General features: G+C 40.0%; 1 protein-coding gene across 4 annotated transcripts in view; it reads left to right on the top strand.

Moving 5' to 3' along the window:
• The window catches only part of LOC125898749 (A-kinase anchor protein 13-like), a 140,914-nt gene that overhangs the window by 97,672 nt on the left and 21,950 nt on the right, over positions 1 to 21,292 (top strand). For all 4 annotated transcript variants that reach the window (XM_049592710.1, XM_049592702.1, XM_049592685.1 and 1 more), the window contains 11 exons: positions 3,377 to 3,536; positions 5,405 to 5,472; positions 5,583 to 5,649; positions 7,296 to 7,443; positions 7,742 to 7,854; positions 8,262 to 8,408; positions 9,115 to 9,371; positions 12,462 to 12,587; positions 13,083 to 13,200; positions 19,358 to 19,606; positions 19,716 to 19,792. In XM_049592710.1, the coding sequence (XP_049448667.1) occupies positions 3,377 to 3,536; positions 5,405 to 5,472; positions 5,583 to 5,649; positions 7,296 to 7,443; positions 7,742 to 7,854; positions 8,262 to 8,408; positions 9,115 to 9,371; positions 12,462 to 12,587; positions 13,083 to 13,200; positions 19,358 to 19,606; positions 19,716 to 19,792 (1,530 nt within the window). The remainder of the gene's footprint in view (positions 1 to 3,376; positions 3,537 to 5,404; positions 5,473 to 5,582; positions 5,650 to 7,295; positions 7,444 to 7,741; positions 7,855 to 8,261; positions 8,409 to 9,114; positions 9,372 to 12,461; positions 12,588 to 13,082; positions 13,201 to 19,357; positions 19,607 to 19,715; positions 19,793 to 21,292) is intronic.

Here is a 21,292-nt window from a genome sequence, read left to right as displayed (position 1 = left end):
GGAGGTAGGCAGAGAGAGTGCTCTGGTTTCCCATTCAAATTGTAGTGAAAGGGACTGTCACAATATCATGTTAAAAGTGCCCGGTGTTCCCGTCTGGGCTGATGTCTTTTTCCAGTGAAGTCATTGCCTGGTACAGTATGTTTCACTCGGACGTCTTCTTGTTTAAAGCTGTGGTTTGGATGTCACAAGTGATTACTTCTCCTGTCGTAAAGGCTCATAGCCAAAAGGATTGTACTCAGAATCATCTTTGCTTCCTGTGTTTTTCTGATGAATTCAACCGTTTTTGTATTTGTTTGGATATAATCAAGGATCATATCTATTAAAGATTCTTAGAAAGGCTACTGTTCCCATGCAAAATGCTTTATTTAGGCTTCTACTTCACAGAAGTTAGTCGATGTGTTTCCTCGTTGGTTAGACTGCTTGTTGCAGGAAGTGAGAATGAATACCAAGTGTTGTAATGGCTATGAAACATGTAGGATCTCTGTGCTCCAGTCAGCCTTACGCTATCTTGAAGCGACTGAACAAAATGAGCTCTAGTATGTCAGAGCTTTGTGGTCCCCTCAAACCAAGAGGCCCAGGGCCGGCCATTAAAATGAGCTGGAAACTCCATTTTCCCATTTCCTCTGGGTTTGGGTGGAGGCTCTGTGATGTAAATCCAAGAGAATAAGAGCTCTGTTCTTCTCTGCATCACTTTATGGGATTGTGATTCAGCTCAGTGTTCAGAGATGACCAGCAGCTGAGGATGACCTCGTCCATTAATGTGGAGGCAACAGAAAGACAGCCCTGTTACGGAAAAGGTCAAAGATTTGATTCCCAGACAGTGTGTCTCCGTCAGTAGTCGTGCATCCTGCAGAAGTGTGTTTCAGCACACTGAAAGTCCTCCCTGCTCATTCATCATGGGATAGTTTGAGTCAGAGCTTTACAGTAGCTGAGAAAACAACACAATATGGAATATTATTATAATTATATGATTACCATAACTATAATTGGTAACTGTTTAACGCAGTTTTTATGTACTGCTTAGCATCATTTCCAGCATTTTAAACCCCCTACCAGTAATCCTGTAAAAATAGATCAAATTATGAGTTTTAGAGAGAAAATCACATCGTTTTTAAATGAGGCCAAACAGCAAAGACTCCCTAAAACAAAGATGCACTACATTAAAAGCAGTCTCTTAATGAGACAGTTTGTTGTCAGCATAAATAATGCATCACTTAATATGCAAAGCCCCCTGCTGTGTAGTACATCAGAGTAATAATGTTGCTCTGCTGGATTCAGATTGGAATTTAAAATGAGCCACCGGCCAAATGCTGAGACAGTTTGTCAATGTTGTTTGTCACTCTACAGGTAACTCAGCACAGTCCTTTTTTTCTAAACATCTAATTGGCTGTGATAAAAGTTAAAGTAATTACCTTCCTCTCCCAATTAGAGTTGGGCTGGTTTGAAAATTTCACAACCTGTTTTAAGCCAAACACTGGATTAGACCTGTATGCTGAATTTTATCAGGTGTCACACAAGGATAAAATGTCCCATCAGAAGCATCACAAGCATCAGACTATCTCATCGCATCACATAACATCAGAGCTCTCTGTCCACAATGAATCTCTTAAATGTGCACTTTTGCTACGTCATGATAAGAAACCACTGTGCACCACCAGCTCTGCGCTTGAGATCAGACTGGAGATGTAACCTCTTTAAAGATAGGTCAATAGGCTACTTGCAGTCTGCCTACATTTGTACTGTTACTTCATGAACAGAAAACATGTTTTATTTTGTGATATTTACTGGAAATGACACAAGCTAGGCTACTTGCTGCCACCAGCAGCAAGTAGCCTAGCTTGTTATCAGTGGTGGTCATTTAGCTTTCCAGAAACTTTCAGCACCCTGGTGATCCTCCAGCCAAATGTCACCTTATTTTGTTTTTTGGCTGTGAAATAATGAGGTATCATGTATATAATTCCTCATTTCAACTTTATGAATCAGCATGAGCATCATCATTTCTCGTCCACTGCAGTGAAAGTGAGCGGCGATGAATATGTTTGACAAAAGTTTAGCTCAGAATCACGCACTGCGTCACTTGTAGCCAGTTATAACCAGAGGTTGTGCTAGACTTTTTCGTCGCCCGTCATTTTGACCGTCAGGGTCGTAAAAATCCGGTTATAATCTATTTTTACCGGTCATTTTAATTTTCATTTTTAAATGATAATAAAGATATTCAAAGACATTTAGTTTTCATTCGTTCGTTTTAATAAATCCAACAAGCAAGTTATAAAGTGTGCATTAATAAGGACATGAACGAAAAGATGAACAGACATCCACACACTGCAGCGCTTCAGTTCGGCGTCTGGTCTACACGCGAGCCGCGAGCGCTTCTGTCAAGCTGGATAGAGTGGATCCTACCAAACAGGAAGTCGGACACAGAAAAGACGAGAGAATCCGGCCAATTTTCAAAATAAAATAACAACAGCATGCACTGAGGAACGTGAGGGAATACCGTGTTTATAATTTAAAATAACACAACAGCACATAACCGAACACATTTTTCAGTACTCTGATCACTTCATTACAATTTTAATTTTGTGTCACCGAGCCTACAGATTACATAAATAAAATGGTCAGAACAATATGCCCTATTCATTCAGTGTTAATCCAACACGCTCAATACATGGACATGCAATGACAAATTGTCATTAACTTATTACGTTATAAAAAACGATTAAAATATGGACTTACCCATGTTTAAAATGACCTGTTGAAGTGAAAAAACGAATACTGATGGGAACAGATGAGTGGAGTCAATGTTTAACCGGCCCGGAGAGCGCAGAAGAAATGCGCTGCCTGTGTGGACAGTCAAGCGCCTGCGAGTATACTCGCAGGACTTCTGCGGCACTACCGCATCTGGTGTGTCCAGGCCGTTATGTCAACAACTCTGCATGAAGCAGATGAATGACTTTTTCTCTGCAGTGTGAGAACGGCAGCCACTTAAACCACTGACTGTGCACTCTGCCACCAAGTGGGGGTAATTGCAACCGGTCAAATGACCGACGGCCTTCAGATTTTCCGGTCATTCTTGTAAAAAAACGGTCAATGACCGAGAATATCCGGTTAACGCGACCCCTGGTTATGACACATCTTTTGTCGGCTTCAAATCCAAAATGCTTCCATATTGGGAAATACGGCAACACACACATGCACACCCTTACTGTAGGTTACTACTATGTTAATCACATTGTCATATGACTTATTACTAATGCAGTGCAAGGTGGATTTAGCACCATGACACCGTCGGCATAGGTTACAGATGTAGGCTACTTTTTACACTGCTCTTGATATGGTCCGTTTTGTGCTCCTAACTCTGTTAATTCCACCTGTGCAGGAAAAGGAGCGAGACAAGAAGGAGAAAGACAAGGAGGGTAAAGAAAAGGACAAGAAGGCGATTAATGGTCATCTGTTCACACCAGTCAGCTCGGGCCAGGCTGCCCAGTGCTTCCAGTGCAATAAGGCTTTCAACAGCAAGGAGGCTTTCCATTGCACACGTGAGTACCTTTATTTGTGTGTTTTTTTGCATTGTTCTTTTGTTCCAGTTTGTGTTCTGTCATTGTTTGTGATAAAGTCTCCTGCTGCTTTAAGTCTAATTAAAGCCCATTAAGTGTTGTGATCCAGCGTTAAAATAATTTCTCCTATAGTAAATTAATTTTTAATTTGCAAACATGTTAAGCTTCCTGCACTACTAGGAACACACAGCATTGAATATACTGTGAGGAGTTAAAAGAAGTTGTGAAGAAAAGCTCCTTGTGTAGTGCACATGCATCATCAGAATACAAAGTAGATCCACATATGTCATGAAAAAACTTATTTTCTTTGTTTGTTAACTGATCATAGTAGAATTAAAGATTCACTTACTCTTTTGCTGATGTAAATAAAGTTTTAAAATAATCAGAAAACATTCAGAATTAATATTTGTTGTATTTTTGTGTTGTGTTGTCAAAAGAGAAAGTCGGCAGAGCAGAATTACTCAGACTTGGCTGAGCTGGCTCTACGATTTGTTTGAAGTAGTGAAACTCTCTGAAGGACTACTTCTAATGTAACCCAGTCAGGCTTTCAGTGCAGACAACAAAACAGTTTTTGCATTGTTTTCCACTGAAACAGCAGCTGCAGCAGCCCTAAAGAGGATGTAGTTTATTGCACAAGCCGTTTGGCGCAACCCTAAAAAAAAGCCTTAAAAGGAGAAACCAGCCCTGCAATGGATCACAGCGGTCCTCGCCATGGTCACAATCTGCCTCAGAAAACAGCTCTCGTTGTGTTCAGTTGGTCTGGTTCGGATTGTTGGAGCCACAGACGGTTCTGAGAGTGTTTTTCGGGAGGTTTGTGCTCGCAGATGTCTGGCTGGTGTCCATTCAGCAGACAAATACAGTGATTCTTTGTCTGAGATTAGCTGGAATTAGTTAGACGTCCACAAAAAGCAGTAAAATACCCAATAAAACCATTTAAGAGGAGAAAAACACTGCAGGAATTTAGCTGGTTTTACTGTGCGGGTCATAATTAGATATATGTTACATAATCTACTGCTTTTATCCAAACCTTTTATACTTTAACAGGAGCCTTTATACACTTTTCAGGTGAAGTGTAAATAAAACTTGTAACCCTGAAAGTGTTTCTGCCTTTCTATTCTTGTTGGGTTACACAGGATTATTTTCTCACCCTGACTCAGAGCATGAGTGTGTTGATGTAATCCTGAGAGCGGAAATGTTGTATGCAAGTTAGCATGGATGACGGGGTCTGTGAGTGGGTTTGTTTGGTTTCACTTGTGCAACATGTCTGTGTGAAACGCTTCTGTCTATTGGAAAAATGCTTCTGTGAAAGTTAGTGGAGCCTTGTTGTGAAGCTTGATTTTGACACGAGCAGAGGATGGCTGTTCCCCGCTGCCTTCTTGATCGACCTCTGCTTCAAAGTCAACGTGTACAAAATGATTTGACAGGATGAAATTTAAACAAAGTATGGTACAGAGGAATTAAAGTCTGTCAGCAGGATCAGATTACAGAGCCCTCATTTTAGAAATCTTGAATGATGACCCTTGTTCCAAAGTGGCTATTTGGGAATGTTTATATAATTGAAATTTTCCCATGCAATTCAGTGTTTATGTGTGTGTCATTCCTCAGCCTATCTCTCTCTCTTTTTTTTCCCCTCCCCTCCGTCCACGAGCAGTATTACCCCTCGATTGCATCACATGCTCCTCTGCTCCAGTCTGGCTTTCATTAGTGGGCTGGTGGAGTTTCCTGGCCGGCTCTGAAAACCAGTCAGAATTTCTAGCCCCCACGTTTCCACACGCCCTCGACACCCCCACCACCACCTCCACCACCGCGCTCATAGTATTCACTGAGCATTCTGTTGCTTTTCTTTCCAGACTGTAATGCTTCCGTCCACAAGAGCTGCAGGGACAGCCTGCCTGTTTGTGCCAAGGTGAAGATGAAGGTAAAAGTTCCCTCAGACACCACCACAGGTTCTGTAGTATTGCGCTGTCCTGCAGCCAATATTGATTTGAACTCCTCATTTATGCTTTTATTCTCTCTTTCTCTGGCTAGATGCCCAAACAGCAGTTTGCAGTACCAGATTCAAGTCAACAGCTTACAGTCACAATGAGGAACAAATGTGAGTGTCGAACAAAAATTCTTGAAAATCTTCATTTACAGTTTTCATGTGCAGATTTGATCCCAAAGCACATTGAAGCTGTTTTAACACTTAGGATGATCCTTAGCAATCAGCTGGACTGGAATTAGCTTCACTAAACTAAATGGCTGTACCTTATTTCTACTTCAGGTAGATTTAGGGCTGTTTTTAGATCAAGAGAGTCAGTGAAAATTAGGGTTCCTCACTACAAGAGGGAGTGTAAAGGTAATGGTGCTACTAGCTCTTGAGCAGGAAAGATATGCGGGCAGAATTCCTCAAGAATCTTTGTCTCCATTGGGCAATAACACCAGCACCACCAGATTTAGGACTTATTAAAAATGCTTTTAGATCAGTTAAATAATTACTAGATCCTCCAAGGACTGAACAAATGTTCCAGCTCCTTAGACTTGCCAAACTTTTGAAAACCCACTGGATACTTTCAAAAGTGTTTCACCATGAAGCAGGTTGGTTTGTTTTTATTAAATGGAAATGATTTAATGAAAATCATTTGGGGGAGCAGAAGAACCAAAACTACATCAGCATGAATCAATATGCACACAGAAATGAAATATGTATTGGGATGTGAGATAAAAAAAAAAAAAAATAAGAATAAAAAGACACTACAGCACATTTGGGGAACAAAAAAAAACAGCCAATATAAAGGAGCTCCTCAAGGACCATTGCAGGATCTCCTGTGGTTTTTGGAAGGTTCACAGGCTACCGTTAACAGTCCTGTAAGTACGTATATACCTTTATTTAATCAGGCAATCTCACTGAGTACATAAGAGACAAAGAAAACATTCATAACCAGACAAACAAAAGAACATAGCACATAAAGATCATAGACAGATAGGACAAAAGCGCATACAGACTCAGTGACATCACCAGCTACAGGGTTCCCTCAGTCATGGAAAACCTGGAAAAGTCATGTCATTTCTAAATCTCATTATCCAGGCCTGGAGAAGTCATGGTCTTAGTAAAATTCTTGAACGTTTTGGGAACATTGTGGACTTTTGTTGTGTTTAATGGAATTAATTGATACAGGTATCTTTCATGTAATGTAACATGATGGCAAATTCATTTACTGTAACATAGCTCCAATATGTGTCCACACGCAACGTTTTGCTTACTAAATACAATAATTATAACACAATAATTAACATTTGGAGCACAATATATTATAGTTTTATCTGTGTACTTAAAGGTTTGTATGGTCATGGAAGTTTAATCATGGGTTCTTAAAAAGTCATGGAAAACTTTAGAAATGATTCCATAAAAACGTGTGGGAACCCTGTAGATAAATTCAAAGTTAAAAGTTTAAAATCGGCCAGCAGGATAAGGCATTCAGCTTTTTAAGTCCTCCATAATTCATTTCATTTCTAAGGTGCAAAGTAGTGAAAGTTCGGAATTTACCTGAGGGATAACCAGAGTTAAACAGACCTGGAATCTGTTCTGGTGAGCAGTGGTTTTAAGCTTGAGAAGAGGAGTGATATACTGACACAGCTTTTGCAGCAGAGACCTTTATAAATAAAAATGATAGACTGCAGTGAGGATCAGGCTACTTTTTTTTTAATACAGCACACAGTGTATGATATTTATCTCCTGTAATGTATCTGTCTCTGGTCCAGCTGGTGGGACAAGAGAACGCCCCTGGTCTGCCATCTTGTCCCCCGAAGACCATTCCTCCCTGATGATCCCACCACGGAGACACACCAGCATCATGACTTTCCATGGCAACAATCTCTCCAAGAGTTTATCCATAAGCAACATCGCAGGGTGAGCTTGTGTGTGTGTGTGTGTGTGTGTGTGTGTGTGTGTGTGTGTGTGTGTGTGTGTGTGTCTGCGTGAGTATGTATGTGTGTGATGATGATAATCACATTGCTATTTAAATGAAATGAAACATCTCTGTTGCTATTTAACCTTTTGTATTAAAGCTGTTTTGTGATTTGTTGACGCTTTATTTAATTGCTGCATCTTCAGTGCACCATGTGTGTTTTACAGCATAATGGGTGTTAGTGGTTGTAACTGGTTGTATATTTATTTTTATTATTGTTATTTTTATCTCTCCATTTAGCCCAGTATTTGATGAGATGCCCATTAAAGGCCTGAGGTATCTCTCCCAGTCTACTGACTCCCTCAACAGAACCAACCAGGTCACAGAGTCCACGGAATCGCTCACTGATGAAGGTCAGTACACACACACACGCACCACTGATCTGACTAACCAAGACAGCTGCCGGTCAGCTGGGATATAAGACCCTGAGCCTCTGATTGAAAAACACTGTGGAAGAATGAAATAATCTGAACACAAAATTGAATTGTTGGGATTGAGGGAAAAATGCTGGGAAAATAAAATGTTGTCCATGTACAGTACAGGCATGGGGTACAGCAAACTTTCTCACATCTTGATTTATCTGATATTTGTTTTATGAGATTCTGTCAAAAATAATGTAAACAACAACCAGATATTGTGAAATAAAACAGATTGTCTTCCCTGAAAGTGACAATTGTTTAAAAAAAAATCATTCATCAATATTTCAAAAAGTCATAACAAGAGCTTCAAATTGTGAATGCACACTGTGTTGTTGGTGCAGGGACGGAAATGATGGACGGTCAGCTGATGGGGGAGTTTGAGGCAGAGGCCAAGGAGATGGAGGCCGACTCGTGGAGTTTATGTGTGGAGCAGCAGTACCTGCAGCAGCTGGACAAAGAGCTGGTGAAGAGACAAGACGTAATCTATGGTACATCTGTTTATCTGAAATAATCTTTTATATTAAATCTTAAGAAGTTAGTAGAAAATGTAGGAAATGTTTCAGAAGTTAAAAAAGTACAACTGTTCAGTGCTTCTCCAGTTTAGTCTCATCTGCAGTAGGTCTTCTACTGCTGGTCAGTGTAGAAACTTCAATTCATAGCCCAAGCTATGTTTAAATCACTGAACTCAACAGGCTTATATTTGAGATGGGCGTCTATATGGGACAGGCCTTTAATTCTTTTCACACAAAACTGTTGCTCAGCAAAGATAGGAAATACTATAAATTAGGCTTTGAATAACATATCTTAGTTAATATTTTTTTGGCCGGAGGACTACAGTGTAAAAGGAAAATCGGCATAAGCATATCTTGACAACTTTTACTTACTTTTACTTTCAGTTGCATCTGCAAGACTCAATGGTCTGTTGAGTCTACAGATTTGTGTGATGATGTAAAGCTTTTTTGTGAAGCTTTTAATAAAAATCTACTTTTGGAGAAAAAAAAAAAAGATTGATTCTGAAAAGCATGTTTCTATATGTATATAAGGTGTGCAGTGACATTTTCATGCTATGACTTCTATGAAGCTCTTTGTAGACCTCTGAGGTAGAATTATGTAGCTGCAAAGATCTGTGGAAGGTTATAAACTGCTGCTCGTGGAATTCTTTGACTAAGTGCTACTTCTTTGTACGTCCTTCAGAGCTGATGCAGACGGAGATGCATCACATCCGGACGTTGCGCATCATGTCAGAAGTCTACAGCAAAGGCCTGCAGAAGGAGCTGCAGCTGGAGCTGCAGACAGTGGAGAAGCTGTTCCCTGCTCTAGACGAACTCCTGGAGCTCCACACCCAGCACCTCCTCCGCCTCCTGGAGAGAAAGAGGGAGAGCCCGCTGGAGGGGGGGAGCTCGGAGGGAAGCTTCATCATCAACAGGATAGGAGACATCTTGCTCAGCCAGGTTAGAGGAGGGAGGGGCTGGTGTGGTGAGGATGCAGGTCCTAAATTTGTAATACCACATGATGAATTCATTTTTTCTCTTCTGAGGTAATTTTGCCTGTGTTGGGAATAAAGGAAGCCTGGAGGCTGCAAATATTCACTATTTTATATAAGAGAATTAAAAACTAAGTATGCAGGTTTAAAGCATTTAGAGATGTAAAGTCAAGTCAATAATGCTGGTCAGTGATGAAGAAGTGTGGTTCAAGTTCACCAGTTCACCAAAAAAAAAAAGGTTGAAAACGTAACAAGTGTGAAAACATCTTTAACAGGCTTTATATATTTGCTGAAATGGATTCCTGAGGTGGCACATGCTGCTCTGCATAAAAAGAAACATGAACTAGTTTGCTAATATGTGTATAATTGAGGTAATTGTTGTGACAGCAACAATAATTTTATTCTCCAACATGAAAATGGAGATCTTTCAACCCGCAGTTATGACATTAATGCCAGCTAGATGGAATCAAGCTCTGTCTGTCATGACAGTTAGTATTATACACACAGCCCTCCCTTTAACGGCAGTCCACAGCAAGAACGCTGACTATAACGATGACTATAACGATAAGTATAACGATAACGATGTGAGCACCCACACTGATGAAAGATAATGTTCTGTAAACAGTGGCACCAACCAAGCGCTGTGCACTCCAGTTGTGTCAGCAGCTGTAAATCCAGATGGATTTTGACTGGCTGTCAGTGTTTCTGTCGTTCATCAAATCACTCTGAAAGTGATGCCGATGATGTGGTTCGCCACTGTCATCGTCATTTTTATGACAGTATATTTATAGTTATTGTTATAGTTATCGTTCTTGGTGTGGACGGCCTGTAAAAGTGGTGGCTCTCTTTGCAGCCATCTGAAGGCAGCAGGTATCTGCTCCCTCTGCAGTCTCTAACTGGAGTGATGATGTCACCGTCAAGCCACAATTACGCACCACAGATCCGCCAGTTAAATGTTGTGCAACCAGTACTAGACTGTTGTAAAATGACCACAGATCCAATTGTGCTTTTGGGCACGTCAAACATGCTGTTTTGAAACACACATTGAAAAAAATCTCACACTGCTCCACAAAAAATCACTTAAAACTTTCTCCATGTATGACTCCTCACAGGACTGTCTGTTCCTGCCAGTTCTTCACCCAGTGTCTCCATCCTAAACACTGGGTAACCAGGGTAACAGCAGCGTGCTTCATCTTTTTTTGAATGAGGCAGGCCAAAATGTCATCTGGAGCTCCGCTTTTTAAATTATAATGGTCTACAGGCTGTGATGAGCAACATGATGTGATGGAGATTGTTTGGGTTTAAAACCTAAGTTTAAAAATAATATTCGTCTTTGCAGGATTCACAAACTCTCTGTGCGTCAGAACAGGGACAGCTGTGTGATTAAAAGGGGTAAAGTAGTTCATGTATTAAGACATAATTGTCACAACCTCAAATATGCCCAGTGCGCCACAAGTGCACCAAGGGAGCATGGCCACGAAATTATCAAAAGTGCATTTGACACACTCCTGACTCATTTGGCAGGGCGTATTTGACTGCAAGTTGAACTTGAGTTGGCAGCCCTGTCATTATCAGTATGTCAGCATTGTCATTTTGAATGCTAGACTCAGAGCAGCGATGTGCCTACATACAGCCTTACAGAGCTGCACAAATGTATGGCTCATGGGCCAGAATCTGCCCACCAGAGGATCTCAGCCAGCTCTCTTAAAGGCTGTATGAAGAGATAATTGTATCTATGATCTTGTGTGCTGATTTCACCAACTGACTGTATGGTATCTCAGTATTGTTAGACTTTTCCTTGACAGTAGATGTGTTTGTTAGTTACAAAAAGTACCCTCACCTTTTACTTCCCATAGTACAAAGGAAACTACCACTGGTCTCAAGAAATGTAACAGCCACCTCACTAATGTTTGAAACTTTAAACTAGCACAAAAATGACAGTTACCAACATAAGCCACCATGTTGTGAACAGATGCATTGTAAGTACTGTGACTCTGTATTACTACACAGTCACATTTACATTCTGGACCATATAGGCCTAACAGAAAACTTTAAACTACTAAACACTAGATCAGCACTAGATAGGCATGATGGGAAATGAGGGCGGTCCCTTGTTATTAGACTCGCAGCTCCGAGGTGCACATCACAGCTGACACGATGGAGCAGAGTCAAGCAGTGTACTCACAGCTGTCAATACAGTTAGTAATGTAGCAGAATGAACCGCTGTAAAGCCGGCAGTCACTCTAATCTCCATGGTAACATCAGCTAACTCTACAACTCCAGTGCATCCGTGCACTGCCTTCAGATGGCCCACATTGAGCTGAAGGAGGGGGAGCTAGTGACAGAGTTAGCAAAGTTAGCGGAAGGATGTGTGACTACATTCTGTTTTCAAAATAAGGATTTTATGAAATACATACAATGTTATGGAAATATGGTTAGATGGATTATATTTAAAAGACGTGTTAAAGTAATTACCAGTGTCCCTTATAAGTTGAAAAGTAAATACCACTAACTTGTGAGGGAAATGTCTTTATTCTTTGATTTTTGGGGTGCTAAAAATAAAAATGAAAAAGATTATTCCTGATGTTGAGGACAACATACAAACACAAAACTCAGGTATTTTTATTGTATCTGTATTAGTGATATTCTAAAGTAAAAGTCTCACATTTCTACCTTGAATTCTGAAATGCCGTTAAAAAAATTGCTCCATAATTAAAAAAAAAAACCCAAAAAGAACTGAAATATTTGAGTTCAGAACAATTCACACTACACCCATCCTGAAAATCAAGCACCTTTACTGGGTCAAAGTTCTAATATGAGTTTGACCCCCCTGCTGTAGACGCTGGTCTTGTGTCCACATTTCAGGACTGCTGTTAAAGGTAGCTCAGCTCTGGGAGAAATAATATCAGACATTTGAATCATTATCTAATGCCAGTGTTTTAGAATGTTGCATGGTAACATACACCTCTAATGTAAAGTTACACCTTCTGACTTTTTTTTTTGCTCTGCTGTTTAAGTGTTTATTTTGTGTATTCATAGCTGTTAAATTCTTCTCCAGTTCTCAGGATGCAACGGTGAAAGCATGAAGAGGGTTTACGGGAGATTCTGCAGCCGCCACAACGAAGCTGTAAACTTCTACAAGGACCTCCTCACCAAAGACAAACGCTTCAAGGCTTTTATCAAAGTAAGACTTTGTCAACTCTTCATATGTTTATCACCAGTCTATCCTTCAATAGTGTTACTTTTGGAGAAGTTGCTTTTCATGTCTGGTTTCCAGACACGATTTTTTTGTTGAATAGATGTCTAACAAACATTCTGCTCTTTTACACTTACTGTGTTAACTGAGGAGTTTCATCTTGTTTTTCCCTGTTTTTTTTATTTTATTTTTTTGTCTTTTACAACTGCACTACATTTCAATCAGTGCATGTACTGTAAGCATTTGTATAAAAGCTTTGCCACCCTTGAGACTGTTTTTTTCTTTGTTTGTTTCTCCGTCTCCTGCCGTTGTGTAACTGTCATATCCATAATCACAGCAAACACCTTCTCAAGTATTATTATTGTATTTTTCTAGTGCTACTGCTTTAAGTTTTTTTTGATGATTATTTGAAACCTTGTCTTGTTTCCAGCCACCTGTTGTGTGGGCATGTTGTACTAAAACACTTGTTGTTTGTTTTTCCAGAAAAAGATGAGTAGCAGCATTGTGCGGAGGCTTGGTATCCCAGAATGCATCTTGCTGGTGACCCAGAGGATAACAAAGTACCCGGTGCTAATCCAGAGAATGCTGCAGCACACTAAAGGTTAGCTTCCTGTCAGCCTTTTATGTTTACATGATAATGGGAAAGTGGAAAGAGGAAGTTTTTTTTAATTGGGACGACGTTGGCAACTACAGACTGTTATACCAGGCTAACAAAGACTCTATAAAATATACTGCATTACCATATTATGATTCATTACATATTCAGACGGCATATGTAGGGACATGACTCATCAGTTCCCAACTGGTTCTTTGATTCTGTAAATGTTTCCACCTTGCCGTCTCTACAGGTGACGTTTAAGTCTTTAATTGATCTCCATTTGTGTTTTTTCACGCTGTTATCACTATTCAAAACACTTTATTTGTCAGAGTCTAGAGCAAGAGTGATTTTAAAGTCTTACATCTGAAGGCAGTAAAGGAAAATCTCATATTCAGTCATGAATCAGAGTTTTTTCATTAACTTAAAATTCTAAGCTGCAATAATTATGCTTGACTCTAAAGGAGCTTTCTCACAAACAAGTGACAAACTCGAGACAGAATAAGGCAAATCACTGTATTAGTGTCATGAAAATATTGCTGATATTATCAGACAATCTAGTTCACTTACAGTTCAAACCACACGTAAACATTTTTGAAAGATGGTTCTCTCTGGTTTAAAAGCGAAGTTTTAAGACCTGCTGAGATGCATAATATTACACTGCACTGAAATGTGTGTGTCGAATCCATAAAGAGAGCAACCTAATATGAGGCATTATCTTCGCTTAAATCACTTGGGGTTATTTGTTTGTTTCAAATAACATAGCCGGAGTTGTATAAAGAAATACAAAATGAAAATCAAATACCACATTCAGCATCTACTACTGAGCCACATTAATATTTGTCACATCATATTGATCCTGAGATTAGACAAATTTAGCCAAGCATGCTGAAATATAAATATCTTATATAATAGTTCATCAATTCCTCCTGTTTTTCCGTATGATTAAATTTCACTTATTTTCTCACAGCTCGGTCTACTTCAGTCGTAATGTTGCAAAACAACACCCGGCAAAAGTTGAATCTCTCACACGTGGTTTCGTATATTTTGAGAAAAATGAGACATATGTCGGATGGGTGTTTTTAGGATAATAGATCAAGCATACTTTGAGGTGCTGAAATATTTCGCACCATATTTATATCTGATTTAAAGCAGCTCTCGTCAGCTGGCCTCCCACTGTGTACATTCTCTCTAATCCTTCCCCAAAGCCTGTTTATACTTCTATGTGGGATGGGGGAGCTCTGACTTAATCCCCAAGGTGCTTTAAGAGGACTCTCTCCTGCCAACTCTGATATACACTGAGTGGAAATAACACAGCGCACTCACAGCTAGAGATAGTATTTTGGTGCTCAGGAGCACTGAAGTACAACAACCACAGGAGGAAAATATTCCACTTTGGGGAAAATTGTTACACAGAGAGTCCAAAAACTCAAGTGCACAATATACAAGACATGTATATCAGCGGCATATTGACTCTGAGGCTTTCTCAATGGGCAGACCTGCCGGTCACCTGCGATTTTAATCCTTGCACTTCTACTCTGAATTAATTTGTGTAAAAAGTAGTCCCACTGTGAGGACTCCAAGGTCGGTGATGTGCGTCTGACTCCGACCTTATTGCTTTCATTTGACTTTTGAAAGGCACCACAGTAGGCTCATTTCAAGTCACTTAACACTGAGTCAACCTCTGCCCAGTTAATAAAAGCTTTTAGAAATGCTCACTTTTTTAAGAATAACCAGACAAGCCACATAGTTAACATCAGCAGTGATAGTAGCTTGAAGAGGCTTAGATGAGAGTAACTACACCCACACAAATGTGACTTAAGTTTAAAGGAATATTTCCACATTTGCTTTCCTGCAGAGCTACTGTATATGTGCATGGCATCGATCTTCACATTTGACATCTAAATTTGAAGCTCCATTCAGCAGTTGTTTAGCTTAGCTTAGCACTAAGGTGATAAACAGAGGGAAACAGCTACTCTGTTGTCATTCCACTTAGATTTTTGTATGCATTAAACAAACAAAATTTAATATGTTTATTAGAGGTGCTGCTGAGTGGATTTGATTACCTTCAGACACAGCCATGTTAGCTGTTTCCTCCGGTTTCCAGTCTTTGTGCTAAACTAAGCTACTGCACAGATATTGTTGTGGGACCTGTTTCAATCTTCTCAGCAAGAAAGCAAATAAACACATTTCGCCAAATGTCTATTTTTTTCTCTAAAGACACTGGAAACCTATTTTTTCAGTTGCCTCGCTGAAGAATAGGGTCCAATAAGCACATAGTATTGTTCCAAAGCTAGAACAGTTTTGACTATATCACGTTAAAGATTTACGGTGGCCCTGAGAGCTCTATGCACTGAAAATTCAGAAAACACATGCAGACAAACAGACACCAAACAATCAATGAAGAAACTGCAGTACCAATTTGACGACACATGCACAGCATTTAGGAAAAGGTGCTGTAAGACTACAGCACAACTGAACCTGTTTTTCTGAACACTGCACATGTGATGTCAAGTTGGTAGGTGTTACTTTATTTGCTTGTGTTGTGTATATTTGCATGTGTTTTCTAAGTATGCAACACATTGAGCTCTCAGGGCCACTATAGAGGTTTCTTTCTGTGCTGTTTTTTTTTTCCTTTTTGTTTTTTGGTGCCAGTTTTCCTGCTAACTGGAAGTGGAAGGGGCTCAGTTTGATTAAAAAAAAGTGATGCATTCCTGAGTACCAGTCCCAGTTAAGCAGCATTTGTTTGCTTATTTTGCCAGTGTTGTCAGTCCAGGGCACAAATTTGACGGACAAGGAAGCTAGTTTGCTCGTGTTATCTAGCTTGCCAACAAATATTGCAGAATGTGATAATATTGGTACATTTTCCATTTTCTTATGTTCCGTTCCTGTGTCCTAACTCACTGCCAGCCAGTTTTTAGCAATATCAGTGTATTATTTCTGTCTTGTACAATTTTAGAGTGAAAAAAGGCAAAAGTAGGATTATGCAAAAGTTTGGGCACCCCAAGACATCTGAGCTCTCAGACAACTTTAACAGGGTATCAGACCTTAATTAGCTTGGCAGGGCTATGGCTTGTTCACAGTCATCATTAGGAAAGGCCAGGTGATGCAAATTTCAAATCTTTATAAATATTCTCCTCCTGAAACCTTGTCCCATCAATCAGCAACCATGGACTCCACTAATCAGCTGCCTAGCACTCTGAAAACGAAAATAACCGAAGCCCACAAAGCAGGAGAAGACTATTAGAAGATAGCAAAGCATTTCCTCAGTTTGTAATGTGATTAAATGGCAGTTAACAGGAACTGTGGAGGTCAAGTTGAGGTCTGAAGACCAAGAAAACTTTCTGAAAGAGCTGCTCATAGGATTGTTAGAAAGGCAAATCAAAACCCCTGTTTGACTGCAAAAGACCTGCAGGAAGATTGATCAGACTCTGGAGTGGTGGTGCAGTGTTCTACTGTGCAGCAACACCTGTACAAATATGACCTTCATGGAAGACTCATCAGAAGAAAACCTTTCCTGTGTCCTCACTGCAAATTTCAGTGTCAGAAGTTTGCAAAGGGACATCTAAACAAGCCTGGTGGTTTTTGGAAACAAGTCCTGTGGACTGATGAAATTAAAATAGAAATTTTTAGACACAGTGAGCAAAGGTATGTTTGGAGAAAAAAGAGTGCAGAATTTCATTAAAAAAAGAACACCTGTCCAACTGTTAAACAGAGGAGTGGATCGATCATGCTTTGGGCTTGTGTTGCAGCCAGTGGCACAGGGAACATTTCAAAGGTAGAGGGGAGAAGAATGGATTCAGTTAAATTCTCATAAATTCTGGAGGCAAACATCACACCATCTGTAAAAAAGCTGAAGATGAAGAAAGGATGGCTTTTACAACAGGACCACACCTCCAAATCCACAATGGACTACTTCAAGAGGCACAAGCTGAAGGTTTTGCCATGGCCCTCAGAGTCCCCTGACCTAGACATTATTAAAAATCTGTGGATAGACCTCAACAGAACAGTGCATGAAGATGGACCAGAAAAAACAAAGAACTAGAAGCCTTTTGCAGGAAGAAAGAGCGAAAATCCCCCAAACAAGAACTGAAAGACTTTTAGCTGGATACAAAAAATGTTTAGAAGCTGTGATACTTGTCAAAGGCAGTGCTACTAAGCACTGACCATGAGGGGTGCCTAAACTTTTGCTTCAGGCCCTTTTCATTTTGTAATTTGAAACTGTAAAAGTTTGAATTTAACCTTGTAATCTTTTTTAAAATATTCAAGAGCTGTTATATCTTTAACTTCATGCCTTTTGGAAATCATTTCATCTTCTATTTACTTAATTACTCACAGTTAACAAAATTTTGACCATGGGATGCCCAAACTTTTGCATGCCACTGTACTTATTTGCTATTAGCTGAGGCCAAAGTTGACCTCGTGAACTTGTGAAGTTGCTTCGCCAGTGGAACTGTTTTATTCGCCCCGATGCTCACACTGAGTTGAAGTAAACAGGAGGTGAATATTTGCCAATGTTAATTTTGCTCATGTGTGACTGTACGCTAATACTGATCAGTCCACATACACAGAGTCTGATGAAGCAGATTTTCTGAGTCTTAAATTCTTAATCAATAGCACTGAATTTTAACTGTGTCTGTTGCTTAGTCAGTCATAAATCTTTAATATTATAGAGAAATCTATAACATTTGAAACTTTCAGGGGCTTTAAGTAAAAAGTCAGAGCAGTACTTGCTACATAGTTTGATTGACAAGTGAAAAGTTCAGTACAAGAGCAACCGTCTCTGATAATGCTAATCAGCAACAGAAACACTAGGTCAGGTCAGGAGTCATTTTAACAGGTGACCATTTTCTTGTCATCTGTCCTGACATCTTGTTCTCTGACTGCCATCATACATTCGATCCACCATGTAAGAAGCAATAGAGGAAAAATTACAGAGACTGAAATCATACGTAATCATCAGTGTGCATTCCTAAGGCCATTTTATGTTGAAAGAGCCTTTTTGGAAAATGGCAAATCATGTTTGAACATTTGCGAAATGTATCCAGAATATCGTATATAATTAAGCTGGCAAGTGGAAGCTGTTCAGTGGAGTCATCAGTGTTTCATGCAGACAGCTTGAACAGACATGTAAGAAAAATGCCTGAGCAATGTATATAATTGGGATACAATAACCTTGCTAGACGAAAGCACACAAGGAAATGTCCCTTTCTCAAGAGGGACAAATGTGGGTATGGCAAACAAGTATTCCAAATTTTGGGGACCTCAAGTGTGACCTTAGAATAGCTTAATCTCAGTAGCGTTAAATAGCATCTTGGTGTGCATTTTAAATTATACATGTATTAGAAGTTTCTGTCAAAATGAGAGGTAAAACTCAACACACATGAAATAAGTTTAGGTGACTTAATGGAGGTTTGTGTGTCCAAGTCCACCAACTAAAAACCATTAAAGGCCTTCATTACTCTGTGTAATGGCATTTGCACTAAGAGGTTTTTCAGTGAGTGGAAAAGCAGGCCCAGTTAAATGCCAAAATGGGTACCAAAATTTCACTGCACCTTCTGCTGTGCATAAACACCTCCTCAGCTGTTCCACTCTACCCATCTGGTTCAAGTATGTTAGTCTGTAGCCATGAAATTATTAAATGGACTTGCTGAACAATAATAGCTTTTGCCTGCATTTGTGCTTCTGGTGGTTTTGCACCTGCATGAAAATTAAACCTTTTAAATCTAAACTTTTCACATGAGTGAAACAAATGAGTAGAGGGCTTTGATTACTTTTCTACTGGTTATCAGGTATGGAGTTAAAGGGACAGTTCACCCCATAATCAAAAATACAGACTTACCCTCTTACCTGTAGTGCTATTTATCAGTCTAGATTGTTTTGGTGAGAGTTGCAGAGTGCTGAAGATATCGGCCGTAGAAGTGTCTGCCTTCTCTCTAGTATGATAGAACCAGATGGCACTCAGCATGTGGTGCTCAAAGCACCAAAAAATATATTTGAAAAACTCAACAGCAATGTCTCTTCCTAGAAATGATGACCCGATACTCAAGATAATCCGCATACCTTGTTGTGAGCAGTTTCATGTGGGAACTTCTTTTTTTTGTTAATGCCAGACTGCTATGCTGTTGCTTTTCTAACCTCTCTTTTAACATGTCAAACACAGAAAGCGAGGAAGACTATGAAGACCTGACGGATGCTGTTCGGCTTGTGAAGGAGGTGATCGCAGCAGTGGATAGCAAGGTGAACGAGCACGAGAAACGGCGCCGACTGAAGGACTTCCACAGCCGCATGGACAGCAAGTCCATCATGATGATGAAGAGTGGTCAGATATTTGCTAGGGAGGATCTACTGAGGAGGAGGCTGATCCATGATGGAGGGCTGCAGCTGAAGAACTGCCAGGGAAGACTAAAGGGTGAGATTATGCCCGCTAACTGACCACAAAGTCTCTTTGTAAATATGTAAAAACATTTTGTCTTTTCCCTTATCCAACCACAACTACTTATCTCATGGCTGTTCTCCAGATGTCCATGCTCTGCTACTATCAGATGTCTTCGTCTTCCTCCAAGAGAAAGACCAGAAATATGTCTTCGCCATGCTGGTAGGATCCTGCTGTCATCTCTGTCTCTCTCTCTCCATCTGTCTCTTTATGTCTTTCTCCTCTCTTTCACCTTCCTTCAGCTGTTCCCTCCGTTTTCCCTCCATCCCTCCAGTAATGAAGATCTTATGAGCGCTGCTAGAGATGTTGTTGTCATATTTTCCTATCCCACTGGTGTTGCTGGTGTTGGTGTTAGCATTAGCTTGCCTGCTTAGCTTACCCATTGTGTAATATTGCCTGCCTCTGGCTAGCTAGCTAGCTGCACCTAATAAAGCTGTCTGGCTGTTGGCATCTAACCCAACTGTGATAAATCATACAGGTTTGAGTCGTTTTTTCCATGTTTACAGGACTCACAGTTTCACGGCGTACACACACACACACACACACACACACACACACACATGCACACTCAGTAGGAGGAATGAAAGCAGAGGCAGGCCTGTGGCATAATAATCACATCCATCATTAAAAAAAGGTTTGGCATATTTGAGTTGAGGCTGTTGACATTTAAAAGAGGAATAACATGTGGCTCTAAATGGATGACAGCCATGTGAACCAGGTTGAGTTTTGGGCAACATGAGCTTCGGTTCTGCGGATCACCAACAGGACAAGCAGCCTGTAGTGATGAGGTCAGAGGTCACCTGGACAGATGACAGAAAGTATTTCTGTGAAGCCAAACGTGGCCAATATGAGGCTCCAGGAGTCACAGTTAGCCAAATCAAGTGGGTATCATCCAGAGTTTGTCTTTTTAGTACAAATTCCATGCTTATGTTTCCAAAGACAGCTCTTTTGCTGAGCTGCAGTTGAAGGACAGTAAAACAAAGATGGAATTTAGTACAAAAAACACTGGCTAAAAATACCCTCTTGATTTCAAGTTTTATACACGTATGGGAGTACAGTGGATTTTCCACTTGTTATTTTACAGTATGGTCACAGTCAGATGGGACAATTTATGACTTTATCGCGGATTGCAATAGAAACACTTACAATGAGTTGATCGTAGTGATTGTCCATTATCGGGATAAAAATGAATATCATGTCCAGCAGCACCCAAAGAGACTGCCTGGCAACCAACAATGAAAGAGACTCTGCAAAACATGGCTGCATATGCACCAAGTTAAAAAAAAAATGCAAAAGATCTTCATCGAGCACTGGCATACTTTATATTGAAATACTGTATATGATGCCATACGAAATAGTTTAAAATCTTGACTTTTCATTGTTTAATTGTTTGTTTTTCACTTAAACAAGACGTGTGTCCTGTCTTTGGTGTAATAAAAGTATGTGTCTCTTCACAAAATGTAGGTGTGTATGGCATATTTTAATGATAAGCAGGATAATGTCGTGAATTGCAGGTATTTTAGCCAGTTTAATTGTGACATGAAATCTCCATATCGTCCTATGCCTAGTTACAGCAGAAAGACAGGCTTAAAAAATCTGTACGCATCATTCAAACCTCAGATGGGACTGCTGGAAAAACGTTGGGATGTGGTCACAATTCCA

This window comes from Epinephelus fuscoguttatus, linkage group LG2 (genome assembly GCF_011397635.1).
Source record: "Epinephelus fuscoguttatus linkage group LG2, E.fuscoguttatus.final_Chr_v1".
Lineage (NCBI taxonomy): Eukaryota > Metazoa > Chordata > Actinopteri > Perciformes > Serranidae > Epinephelus > Epinephelus fuscoguttatus.
This window is presented reverse-complemented; position numbering and strand designations above follow the sequence as displayed.